The sequence below is a fragment of the Tachypleus tridentatus genome, chromosome 1, assembly GCF_004210375.1.
Source record: "Tachypleus tridentatus isolate NWPU-2018 chromosome 1, ASM421037v1, whole genome shotgun sequence".
Classification (NCBI taxonomy): Eukaryota; Metazoa; Arthropoda; class Merostomata; order Xiphosura; family Limulidae; genus Tachypleus; species Tachypleus tridentatus.
This window is the reverse complement of record NC_134825.1, coordinates 61,133,925-61,147,776: the sequence shown is the minus strand read 5'-3', so window position 1 is coordinate 61,147,776 and position 13,852 is coordinate 61,133,925. Positions and strand designations below refer to the sequence as shown.

Here is a 13,852-nt window from a genome sequence, read left to right as displayed (position 1 = left end):
GGCGGAGCATAGTTTGAAAAACTATGAAAGTAAAAACTGCTAGTGCAGATTGTCCCTAGAATAGCTTTTCTTGAAAGTTTGCAAAGTAACCCTAACCTATGAAACTAATTTTTTGTGCTTACAATCCTCATTTGACAAAGTCAGAAACAAATAACGAATTTAACAGTGACAGTCATATATACATTCTTAATGTTGGGATCGGATTAATAATAACACATTTTTCTTACGCTTAGTTATAAAATGTTAAACTTGAAAACATGGCTCGTTACTTACAGTCTGATTAATTATTTGTGAAATATTTATTATAATGCTTGCTGACTAACGTTTGAATCTCGTGTAATAACTCATGTACAAAGGCGGCCGGTGGTTCGGCAGTGCATGTGAATGCTTAAGAACTAGAAACCCGATTTTGATATCTACATTGGGCAGAGCAGATATAGCCCATTGTATGGCTTTACACTTAACAAACAAGTACAAAGACTGCGCCAGTTGTAATAAGAAGACGGAACTTTATACAAAGCAGATCAAATTTAACACTATTTTAGATGTAGTATTTTAATACTTTGAGCTAGCATAGTCGTTGTAATGCTTAGAAAATATTTAAAGATCTCAGTTCATAATGTTGGTAAGATTACATCTTTGGTAAGCTGTATAAACATGACACAAATTTATTAAGTAGACTTGAGTGCTATTGCTCATGCGTAACTTCATAATTTGGCATGACAAATAGGAAATGCAGCATTACATAAAGTAATTTGTTGTCATTCTTTGTTCATGTTTTCTAAGAAAGTTGTATAGAAGGGAGGTTTGTGGATAAATAGATATCATATAATGACGTTTAAAAGAAGTAGTTGTTTTTTATGGGCGTATTCCAAGGTTAATGTTATCTTCGAATGGTATATTCCTTTACATTAAACATAGTAAATGAGTCATTGTACAAGTGTGTTATACGCCCATTTCTTGTGTGTATTTCCATTGTAATGAGCATCGTCGGTTTTATGAGAAGCAATGTGTCAGTGGTGGAAGCTTTGCGGAAGTACAGATGTTTCTTCAAGTGCGTGTTGTATGGTAGGTTCTGTTAACGTTAACGACAAATCTCGCTCAAATGAGTAAGTAACATGTGTGTATATAGTTCTCTGAAGATTAAGTATCTGTTAAATATCTCTAAAGGACTCGTCAGGATGAAGTTTCAAAAAATTTTCGCCTTATTCTTAACGATAATTATATAGCTATAGAAGTGTTATGAAGTTAATAGTTTTCATTCTAAAGTTAATGGAAAGTACCAAAGTGAGTGAGAAGTGGAATAGTGTTCTTACCTCTCCCAATTTGTTTAAAAATCTTATATTGCAACTTTTTGTTTTTTCGATGACAGCTGAAATTTCCTGGTTTCCGAGTTTGACGACTGTACCTCACAGCTATTTTCCAAAATGATTTTTGCTAAACCGAATCTCGTAGTAACACTTTTTTTCAAGTATTTCATTTGACCCCCCCACCCCCACCCATTGGCACAACGGCATGTCTGCGGACTTACAATGCTAGAAACCGCGTTTTGATACCCGTTCCAGTTGTGGGAAGAGCATTGTGTAGATTTATGCCTTACTTCAAAAAACAATGGCCCGGCATGGCCAAGCGCGTAAGGCGTGCGACTCGTAATCCGAGGGTCGCGGGTTCGCGCCCGCGTCGCGCTAAACATGCTCGCCCTCCCAGCCGTGGGGGCGTATAATGTGACGGTCAATCCCACTTTTCGTTGGTAAAAAGAGTAGCCCAAGAGTTGGCGGTGGGTGGTGATGACTAGCTGCCTTCCCTCTAGTCTTACACTGCTAAATTAGGGACGGCTAGCACAGATAGCCCTCGAGTAGCTTTGTGCGAAATTCCAAACAAACAAACAAAATCAAAAAACAAAAATTCACAAATAGGTGTTACTGGTGTCTATAGAATTTAGATCAAAAGGGCGATACTGACGAGTGCTTTTAGTTTTTGACCATTCACGTTTTGATTTCACGAAGCAAAATTAAACCAAGTACAAAGGTAATGCATCTCATTTTGCGATATATATTAAATGCTTTCAGAAACGTTTGCGTATTTGTGAATAAAAAATATGTTGCTTGGGTCTTAGTATAACGTAGTTTTTTGTTTTTCTCTTTATTTTACGATAATTTATTTCATTTTAACATTTATTGCCTTTGTGCGATTTTATTCCGTAAGTTTTGCAATTACGATTGTTTTAATCGTGCGTTCTTTATTTATTTATTTTATATTTTTGTTTATATTTCTAAATATTCTATTGCAGTTTTAGCGCGCCATCTTTAGGATGTAACTGTAGTATCGCATAAAAGTGTAACAAACTAATAGTTCCCAAACTAAAGTACGCTAGACCATCTCCGGACGCTTTTGTAAATATTCTCTTTTTAATATTTCGATCACATTGGAAAAAGTAATATTTTCACCGATAATTTTATTTATTGCAATAAATATAAACACAACGGTGTTTATGCTTGAAGTTATTTTGAACATCAAATTGCAATGAAAATAAAGTACCTCAGGGAGGTTATAATTTTAAGTTCAATTAAATCGTTAGTTTGGAATCTTACTCGTCATCCAGGATATCTAAGGTATTGAAAGTTCGGAAACCTATGAAAATGGTTACGCTTTCACAATGTAAATGGATAATTTTAACAGAAACATTGCTATTCAGAAGTCAGTTATTAAAGTTAGCAAAGTGTTGAGTATAAACACGTTTGTTCGTTATAGTTTAACACCTGAGGCCCACACAAACTTGTCTTAGTTTTTGCAGCCAGAGTAAACGCTTGTTTATCCATCTGGCTATCTCCGGGATTGTAGATTTATGTGCATTCCTTTTTCAGCTACAAAACCTATCTTGATATAAACTTGTAGGGTTAAACAAAGCCTTTTTATTTGCTTAGACTGAAGGAAAATTGGTTAAGATATTCAAATTATCTTCGCTCCACAGCATCGATGGAGCCCTTATAAAAGTGGCCGTCGTCATAAGCTCTTTCCCCTCGGTGTGGATTCCTGAACGTGGTGAGGTCTCCAGGAAAGGTTCTGTTCTTTCAGTTTACCTCGTCTGGGATCTAAACATCCACCCACGTGTTTGCCGTGCGTGGCAACCAGTGAAGGGGAGGAGAAGATCCTGGTGGTTGAGGGGTCCAACCCTAACATACAACTTTGGCTTTGAATTCTTGTAGACGGGCGCTTTGAGGTGGTTCCCCTTGGGTCAATCGGCTGTTCTACTTGAGCTAGGGTCAACCAAATACATCAATAGTTATTGTGGGCATTGTATTTGATGCTGGTGTTTGGGTATAGTGCTGCTGCTGCAGTGTCCTTGTTTGCCATTGTAGTGCGTCCCCTTGTAGGATTCCATGGTGGGTGGGGCCAGTGGGCACCGAAATATTCCTTTTTGTATTATGGATCCTCCAAATAAAAACTTCAGTAAAATAGTGAAAAAACAGTACATAGGTAAACGACCACGACTTGATTCTGAGCAGCAACCTTCAACATCTGTAACACCTGTTGTACCTTATTTTCTTATACTATATTCTCTTTCAGACAAACCTTTAGAGCAAATGTCTCCCTTTTTCATTGAGAAGGGACTAGAGGGACTTACTGGCTCTCTAAAGTCAGTATAGAAGCATCGATCTGGTGACATATTGGTGGAAACATCCACATCTGAACATAGTGAACTCCTCTTGCATTCAAAGGCGATTGGGGATATACCTATTGAGGTTACATCTCATGCTACTTTGAATTAATTACGAGACGTTATTGTTGAGAAGAATTTCAAGAACATTTCTGAGTCGGAGATTATCGCTGGTTTCTTCTCTCAAGGAGTTTCTGCAGTGAGGCATATCTCCACTCGCAAAGATGGAATTACGATGCTGACCAATATCCTCGTTCTGACTTTTACATCATCACGTCCACCTGCCACCATCAAGGCAGGATCCATGGAGGTCGACAGACCTCCCTCGAATAAAGACAGTAAAGAAAAAAGACGTGGCTGTAAACAGAAGGGTTCTCCACCCAATTCGCCTAAAGGTAAATAAAAAGGGGCACCTTGATACAATGGAACTGTCGAGGTTTACGTTCTAATCTGTATGACATCAAAACATTGATTGCTTCCTACCATCCTGTATGTCTTTTCTTACAGGAAACACGACTGAAACCTGCTGATACAGTCACCTTTTTGCGGTTGTCTTTGTACAGAAATGACTGGCTCTGGACGAGTGCATGGAGAGGTGGCACTTTTGGTTGATCAGCATGTGCTCATCCTGTCTTTGTCACTCGATACACCCATGGAGGGCCGTAGCCATCCGTGTTTCCTTGGGTTGTACGTCATTGTTTGTTCTCTCTACATGTCACCTGGAGAGACATGTGATCAGTCAGACCTTGATGATCTCATTGAACAGTTGCCATCTCCCTTTTTCATCCTGGGGGACTTTAATGGACATCATCCCCTTTGGGAATATGCTGATGTTGATAGGAGGAGTCGCTCCATAGAGTATATGCTCTTTGATCACAACCTTTCTCTTTTCAGTAGCAGCTCTTCTTTCTGTTATCATGCGCCTAGTCAGTCCTTTACTGCTATTGATCTCTGTTTTCTCCCCTTCACTATTCTCCCGCTTTTCATGGAAAGTTGACAATAATCCACGAGGCAGTGATCATTTTCCTATAATTTTGAGAGAAACTGGCTGTGATCGATGCCACCCGACTCGTGTGCCCAGATGGAAGCTAGATCAAGCAAACTAGCCCTTTTTCACTGCTCTTGCAGAACTTATTCCTGTCATCGTCTGTAAGTCATCAATAGACGACTGTGTGGCAGCAGTAACTGACTGTATTATACAAGCAGCTGCTTAATGTATTCTTAAAACCTCGACACGTTTTCCACTATATCATCTTCCATGGTGTAATCCTGCCTGCCACATGACATGGAAGGCTCAACCACGGGCCTGAAATACTTTTCGTAGGTATTCCACACTCTTGCATCACATCACTTTCCAGCAGAGTCGTGCTTGGTGGATAAAATTCCAAGTTTGTGTGGGTTCGACATTTTCACGTTCCTTTTTGCAGAATCTTGGAGTCCCTCAATGCTGTATTTTGAGTGTCATACTTTTCAGTATAAAGATTAATGCCATCACTGAACAACTACCTCTTACTGTTGCAAACGGGCTCTGTGCCAACGACTTTCACATCTCATGTCATTCGTCGAACATGAGGTATATTGAGCGACAGCTACAGCCTGCCCTCAATCGTTTGCTGAAGTGGATCATGGCAAACGATTTTAACTTCTCTCTTAAACCGTTTGCATGCACTTTTGCTACCAACGGTGTATTCATCCTGATCCTGAACTCCATATCGATGAAGTTGTGCTGCCAGTGGTCTCTGAGACAAAATTTTTGGAGCTTATTTTTGACTGTAAGCTGACCTTCATACCACACATCGAGCAGCTACGGGTCAAATGTACAAGACCACTGAACATTCTCTGTGTCCTCTCTTCCACCACTTAGGGAGCAGATCGATATTCTGTGCTTAAGATAAATCGTGGTCTTATTCGATCTAAACTCGATTATGGATTACTGGTCTGTTGCTCTGTCAGGACCTCGGCCTTAAAGATGCTGGACCTCGTTCATCATCAAGGGCTTCGGCTATGCATTGGAGCTTTCTGCACTTCCCCATTTTAGAGTTTATACATGGTCTCATGAACCTTCTTTGCACCTCTGGCGCTTGCAACTGTCTTTACTATATGCTTCTGAACTTCGTTCCTTACCAAAGCATCCCACCTAGAGTTGTGTTTTCCTTCCTGAGTGGGCCATACTTTTTCAGAACAGACGATCTGCCATCGCTGTAATTGGCCTTCGTATCCAGGTGCAGTTGGATGAATTGGGTCTGTCCTTGGATAATAGCTGTATCCACTGGTCAGACCATTCCACCATGGCTTCTTACAGTCCCCAATTGTGACCTGTCTTTAAGTCATCTGAGAAAAGTAGTCACTTCTGATTGGAAATACTGTCTGTTATTTTAGTGATGTCGAGAAAACCCACTTGTAGAGAAAAAAATATATATGTAAAAACGGCTCGTTTGGGTTGAGAAATTTTTTTACGTAGAAGAGCGAAAACAAATTTTCTCAATCCAAACAAGCCAATTTTACATATATACTGTCTGCCATTTGCTGATCATATTTCGAACCATCCTTCCATTCCTACTTATGCAGGTATGTCGAAATCAGGTGACTGTGTGGGCTCTGCTATGGTTTGTTGTGGTTCGGTGGTTGCGCGCAGAATCCCCTCTACAGCTACTGTGTTCACTGCTTAACTGTATGCCATTTCTCTTGCCCTGGATCACATAGAAACTAAGCAGTACTCGAACTGCACGATTTATACCGACTCACTTAGTTCTCTACTGGCCCTGGAATCGCCGATATTCAAAACCGACTGGCCCAATTATCTTTAACATCTACTTCTATCCAGTTTTTGTGGATACCGGGTCACGTTGGTATTTGTGAGAAAGAGCTCGCTGACACCACAGCTCAATCTCTCTGCTCTGGCACTGTCACTGCTGTGCTTCTTCCATACATGGACTATGGTCTTGTATTCAAGGCTCGACTCCGTGCCAGTCGGCAGTCGACTTCGAGTAAGCAACGTGAAAACAAGGTCTTTCTTTTAAAATCCTATATTAGACTTTCGTCGTCTTTCTTCCGTAAGGATCGGAAAGAGGAAATTGTTCTAACTAGACTGCGCATTGGTCACAGTTTTTTTAACTCATCGTTTTCTTTTATCTGGAACTGATGCACCATTGTGTAGTCTGTGTAACACTCAAATCACAATAAGCCACATTTTACTTTCTTGCCGTCATTACGACTCTTAAAGACGGCACCATTTTAAACGTGTTCTGTCCCAAGGTTTGTCCATGATGTTAGACAGTGTTATTGGTGATGGTGACATTGTCCACCTTGGAAATGTTTTCAGTTTTTCAACGGCCGTTAATCTTTTTAATGTCATTTAAGTTTTTTAATTTATACATTAGACTTTTTTTTAATGTGATACCCTTTTAAGCATCAGAGTCCATCTAGTTTGATTTGAAATTAGAAAATGGTCGTAGCGTCAGGTAACTCGAAACCAGGACTTGAAAGACAAACTGCAGGGACTAACGCTGATGTTTGAACTACCTGTTAGTCATCCTGGCGAGTTATTATTACAATTTTGCTACAAGTCTTTTAAAACTGTTATTACTTTACTTTTTGAAAATGGTCATAACGTCAAATAACCTCGGAACCAGGACTGGAAAGCCCAACTTCAGGTGACTAACGGAGATTATTGAACTTGCCTGTTAGTCTTCCTGGCGAGTTATGATAATTACAGTTATGCTATAGAAAGTCCTCTACAACTTGTATTACTGAAGTTTTTCTCTAAACGCAGTAGACTAGATATAAACTTTGGTTTAATGCTTTTTTTTAAACTGTTTTATTTTACCTTACTTTTTTATGAAATTTACTAAATTTAATTTGATTTTAACTTTTCCCGGGTGTTTGGCGCAGATAGCCTAGCTGCTTTGTGCCATGAAACACCAAATCAACAAACCAACCATAAGCTCTTTACTGTGCCATTCAATGACATTATTCCATAGTCTGCTTCAGATCACTGTTAGAATATAAGGTTTAAATATTTCAAATGCATGAAAGTTTTCACTTACGTGTGCAGGTTAAGATAAGTTTTTTTTTTATTGAAGAATTTACTTTGTATGAACAGTGGCTGGTTCTCTTCACTGACAGTTCATTTTTTTATTGTATGTATTTTTGTTGGTACCGTTTTTACGATTTTCAGGGGCCTTACGTGACCTGGTGGTCAGGATACTCAACTTATAATCTTCGGATTGTAGGTTTGAATTCTACCACTGGATATGCTCATCCTTTCAGCTCTGGAGACGTTACAATGTGACGATCAATCTCATTATTAATTGACAAAAAATAATCCAAAAGTTGGCGATGGGTGATATTGACTGTGGTTTATTTCTTCTAAATTAGGGACGGACGGCTTGCGCAGGTAGCCGTTTAGTAGCTTTGAGCGAACTTCAAGAAATAAACAAACAAATCACGATTTTCAAATATTGGTTTTCCAGCGTTTATCTAAGATTATTTAATATTTTCTATTTAAAATAACTAAATGCATTGTTATTTGCACAACCTTTTATGTGTGTCCAAAGAAACAGAACAATTTAGTCATAGGCATTTCCAATTTTGAACTATATTGAAATATTGTTTCAGTTTTTGTGACCGTTTTATTATGCATAGCGGTAGACTCAGCAGATAGCCCGATGTATTTTTTGCTATAAGAAGAAACACACAAAGAGAAAAATTATTGTACATAGTTAACAATATGCCATGTTAATCAACTACTCGACTATCTGTAATACTTTGAGTAAATTTCCATGTAATTTTCAGTTTAATAACTGTGTGGATCATACGATATAACAGACGTACATTAAAGAGTCCAATTAGTGTGTACTTAGCGAAATCGCAGAATACTGATCTTCTTACAATCGTTTGTACGAAGTTTATTTTTATTTCGACAAGTTAAGATGGTGTATAGGAAATCGCATTAAAGATGATTGATTGTGTTGTCAGTCTGAAGACAATGTTTTCCAGTGAGGACTGATACCTCAGCTCTTTAAGGTGTAATGACTGTTTGCCAGTGAGGACCGATAACCGAACTCTTTAAAGCGTAAACATTGTTGTCCACTGTGAACTAATCCCTCAGTGTTTAAAGATGTAGACGTTTAATGAGAACTCCCTCAGCTCTGTTGTCCAGTATGATTGATCAACTCTTTACAATGTTATTACCTAACCAGGATATTCAAAGTGATATCTCGCTTTTTCAAGGTGCGTAGATGTTTTTGTCCAGCGAAGACTCATTCCTAAGCTCTTCACGACATTGTAGATATTATCTGATATGGATTAACTCCTCGGTTTCCAAGGTGTGGACCTCATTGTTCAGTGAGAACTGATATTTTTGAGAAACTTTATATCTTTAATGAAATCTAGGCAACCCCCAGTGATTTAAAAAAGAAAAAAAAGTTTTAAAATATTATAAATGTGTGATTTTCTAAGAACCTACTTTGATACGTCATCTGATTATATTAATACTTCAGTTATTATTCAGCACGTACGTCAGATAGGAAGTTTACTAGTAGGGATAAAAATCGTGTACCATATACAACAGGTGGATAGAAAGTGTAAAGGTTTATTAAAAATGTTATGATTTCGAAACTTTTCAGCTAATGTAAAATTTTTCCCTAATATTTATAGAGACGCGTTTTTTGTTGTTTGTTTTCTTCATTTTTTAGTTATATAAGTTTTATATTCATAACGAAGTGTTATCTTGTTTTTTAGATGTACATGAACCCTGTTGTGATAAACCTCAGGTGTGATGACGTCCAACAGGATGGATGCAGCTACCATGGTCAGTCTTACCAGAAATCGAAATAAACTGATGCGACTTGCGGAAGGAATCAAAACCCGAAAAAAGGCGAATAGAAAGAAACTTCATGATTTCACCTGTGATCCTGCCCACACCAACATTGAACATTTAGTGTTTGACCGAACTCGCCGATCTCATATTACCTCGACAGCTATTAGTGGAGATCAGGGAAATACCTCAGCTAATGCTCCGTCCAGCTCTCCGGCCAATATTTTATCATCAGGTACATACTTCCGAGATAAAGATGTAGATCGTAAAACGGAAGGATGTGAATGTGTTCAGCACACATCTCAGAGAACACCAAAAGATGGCGCTACGTGTTTAAAGTTGGCGACAGAAAGTCGTGCAAGACGAACAAACTGTAACGCTGACACGAGAGAAAGTGGATCAGATGCCCCCGTGTCCGTATCTTCCCCTCATGGAAGAAAAGAGCAGCAATCATGCACTACAGCTGGCAGTTTTCCTCGGAGGAACCGTCCAAGTACCATTTGGTATGATGAGGATTGTATATCCAAAAGTTTGCCATCCAGAGCTGGTGGACTCTTGCCGGACGAACAGCATATAGGCGGGTCTACTTTATATTCCAGCGGTAACCACGTTGTTCTACACGGTGAATCATCACCTTGTTGTGGCTCAGTTGAACGTTGCGAGACTCGAGCAGTAGAAAACATCGCTCCTCAGGTAGGAACTTTTATAATTAACACTGCTCAAATAGCTTCAGTGGAAGAAAATAACTTAAATACTGAAGGTGCTTCAAAAGTTAATCATTTTAGTACAGGGTCGAAAGAAAATAGCACAGATATATCCAGAGATACAAATAATTTAAAAAATAATCAAAATAACTGTGGTGGGGACACTGAATTGTGTTATTCGTCTCCAACAACGAAAAAACTTGTCAAAAATGTTAATGTATATAGCTGTGTACAAAGTAAAGCGTGTTCTTGCAATGATTCACACAAACAACCGACATGTACACCAGCATTTGACAATGAAAAACTTTCTAATCCGGAAGATAATTGTAAAACTGTTACCCTAAATGTCCAGTTAGCCCCTTCTGTATTAGAAGCGGCATTACTAGAAAATCTAAAGTCATCTTGTAATGATAAAAAGCCGGAAAAAGCTTCTCCACATACGCTCTTTGAAGAGAGAAATACTGACATAACACAAATGGATAGGCATACTTCAGAAAAATTTAATAAAGTTGGACCTTTTGAAGAATCTAGGAAACTTTCATCTCTTTATAATAAATTAAGCGATCTTACTCCAGCTGGTGACGAGAAACTAAACAAGAAAAGAACGAAGCTACAACTCTCCACACGAACAGAATCGACTGATGGTCAGAATAAAACAACGAATGTCGATTATAACAACGAAACGAAGTGGATCGAAAATCTTTCATCCAAAATTACAGTTGAATCTCCAAAGAACCAGGATTTAACAAACTTGGAAAAGAACAGAAACCTCACTGGAAATAACTGCTTTAAAATGGATTCAGTTTCATCAGCAGGTAAGTTCAATAATTTATCTGATTCAGAATCCCCAAACACGGACATATATTCTTTCTTGTCAGAAAATTGTGTCGAAGTGAAAGACGATGATAAGGTCGTAGTATTTTCGCAAGCAGTTACAGATTCAGAAAAATCTTTCCATTCTTTTTCTTGTGGTCTTTCTGAGCGTCATGACAGTTTTAGGTCAGAATTACCAATCGCCATCAAAAATCCATTATTTCTTAAAGGTGAAGTAAAAAATACAGACGTTTTTTTGAAAGCCACTTGTAAAGGTGATAATGATGAAGAAAATGCACTTTCGACTGTGAATAAGGACAAAGACAACGTCAGTAAACATGAACTTGAATATTTGAACAACTATGGAAAAAGAAATGATTGCAACGAAATGTATGTTGATCACGAAGGTAAAGAAGAAAAACATCTGCGACGTGATTGTGAGGACTTATTACAGAATCATATGTCATTGAACTTACCTTTAACAGAAGGAGATGTATTTTACGAAGTATCAGAAAATGCTGATACTGTCGTTTCATACAATCAGGATAAAGTTAGTCAGCGTTGCATTGACCGTAGCCATTGGAAAGATACCAGAATATTCAACAAATTGGATTCAAGCAACCTTTCTGTATCTCAAACACAAGTTGATAACCTAGGTCTCCCATCAAGACCTAAAGATTCAAATGCTTTTAAAAACTGGGCCGTCCATCATTTAAACCAGTTGATATCGCCAGATGCTGAAGCCCATGATTCGTTTTCAGCTAAGTTGTCCCCTCATTCGGAAACTGTTAACAAACGAATAGTTGGATTGTACTCGAAAAACAAAGATTGCGAAACTGTAAGACACCCCTTGTGTGTACACGATGAAAAAATAACTCTTGAATTCAAACCTATTGTGGGTTCCAGACCCTTAGTCAGAAACTACAACAGTACAAAAAAACATCCCTTAGAGATTGATGGAGAGGTCGGAAGATCCAGAAGTGTTTCATACAGTATTTCAACGCCGAAGAACTATAAAATTGCACAGTCATCACTTGACGTTAGAAAGCGAAAGGTAAGCATACCATTTACATTATTAGAATAAACAAAAGCGGTACAATGGTACAATTTCAATAAATAAATAGGCAATAGTAATTGAGCACAGTTTGACAATCACATAATGTTAAAGAATGGAACGTATCATGTAATTGTGACGTTTTGACAGATAAACTCGGATATCGTGCGTATAATTTTAATTTGTATACAGTATTGAGTACTGCAAACTAATTTGCTACGAGCTATGTTCGAAATAAAAAAACAGAAAAATTTCATTTTAGAAACAGTAGCTGATTTACAACGTGTATAGCTCTTCGTGTAAGTCTGCAGACATACGATAGTAAAATTCGAGTTTCGATACACGTGATGGACAGAGCATAACCGTACAGCTTTTCGCTTAATAGCAGTCAAGTCAATCTGCAAAGGTAGGTCAGGCGTGTCCTTGTGATTAAGGCACTCGACCAGTAATCTAAGGATCACGGGTTCGAAATTCTGTCACACCAAACATGCGCCGTCCTTTCAACCGTGGGGACGTTATCATATGACGATCAATCCAACTATTCGTTGGTAAAAGAGTGGCCCAACAGTTGGTGGTAAGTAGTGATGATTAGCTGCCTTCCCTGTAGTCTTACGCTGCTAGATTAAGGACGACTAGCGCAGATAATCCTCGTGTAGCTTTGCGCGAAATTCAAAACAAACCAAATCTATAAAGATAACAAAATTACAAGCGTAAATAATTTCTGCTAGATACTAATTTTATTTCTTTATGTTAAAATTGTAAATAGTGCAAATGTTTTATTAAGAACCACGATTTTAAACCATACACGTAAAACGTTACACTGAACGAGATGAAGAGAAGGTTTCACTTTTGTGTGAGTGTATGTATCAAATTTTATAAGTCATAGAGCAAAAGAGAAACTGTGTGTTGGTCGAAATGAAAGAACTCTTGACCTATATATGCGGATTAAATATCTACTGAATTTATGTATTTATAGTTAAAAAATGCAATTTATTCGTCCTTTCAAACCTGTTTAATACAGAACTGTGATGAAACACCTCGGAAAGGAGACACTACTCCTTAAAGCTGGTTTTATTATGCTTTTCTAATAAAATAATTGGAACAAGGCAACGTATCTAAAAACAAAAAACTGTATGTGTATGAATTGGTTTGTTTGTTGATTTCGTGCAAAGTTACCCGAGGTCTATCTGCGCTAACCGTCCCTAATTTAGCAGCGTAAGACTAGAGGGTGAGGCAGCTAGTCATCACCACCCACCGCCAACTCTTGGGCTACTCTTTAACCAACGAATGGTGGAATTGACTGTAACATTATAACGCCCCCACGGCTCAAAGAGCGAGCATATTTGGTTGGACGGGGATTCGAACCAGTGACCCTCATATTACGAATCAAGCGCCTTAACCCACCTGGCCATGCCGGGCTTTATATGAATTGGTAAAATGTGTTATAGGAAGTTTTTTTTTATTAATGTACGAAGAGATTTTCTATTACTTTAAAGAAAACAAATCGAGTTTGTTAAGAGGGCAAAAAAAAGTAAATAGGTAAATATAAATAAGGACATATCACTTGTCTTTGTTGCCTTTATACTTTATCTTACTGAAGCCACAAGTTGTGTTTAATTTAATATCAATTGTGAAACTGCTGGAGCCTGTAGAGTATATCGTAAGAATTCGCTTCTGTTTATTATGGTATAAGTGACTTGTGTTTTAAAGGTGCAATGAATAATTAGATATAAATAAATATCACACTCGTGTTGCTTTAACGCAATCTTGTTACTTCAAGGTGACAGTGATCTTATCCACATGAA

At 38.0% G+C, this 13,852-nt stretch overlaps 1 protein-coding gene across 5 annotated transcripts in view; it reads left to right on the top strand.

The window, feature by feature from the left end:
• LOC143249760 (uncharacterized) overlaps positions 1–13,852 on the top strand; it is a 184,741-nt gene that overhangs the window by 36,588 nt on the left and 134,301 nt on the right. For 3 of the 5 annotated variants that reach the window (XR_013027938.1, XM_076500157.1, XM_076500141.1), the window contains exon 2: positions 9,401–12,047. Coding sequence is in view for 4 of the 5 variants with exons in the window: in XM_076500157.1 (XP_076356272.1) it covers positions 9,438–12,047 (2,610 nt within the window). In the remaining variant the exon portion in view is untranslated. Of the gene's footprint in view, positions 1–910; positions 1,069–9,400; positions 12,048–13,852 lie in introns of those variants that run through there. The other 2 variants (XM_076500151.1, XM_076500169.1) reach the window with 2 other exon arrangements.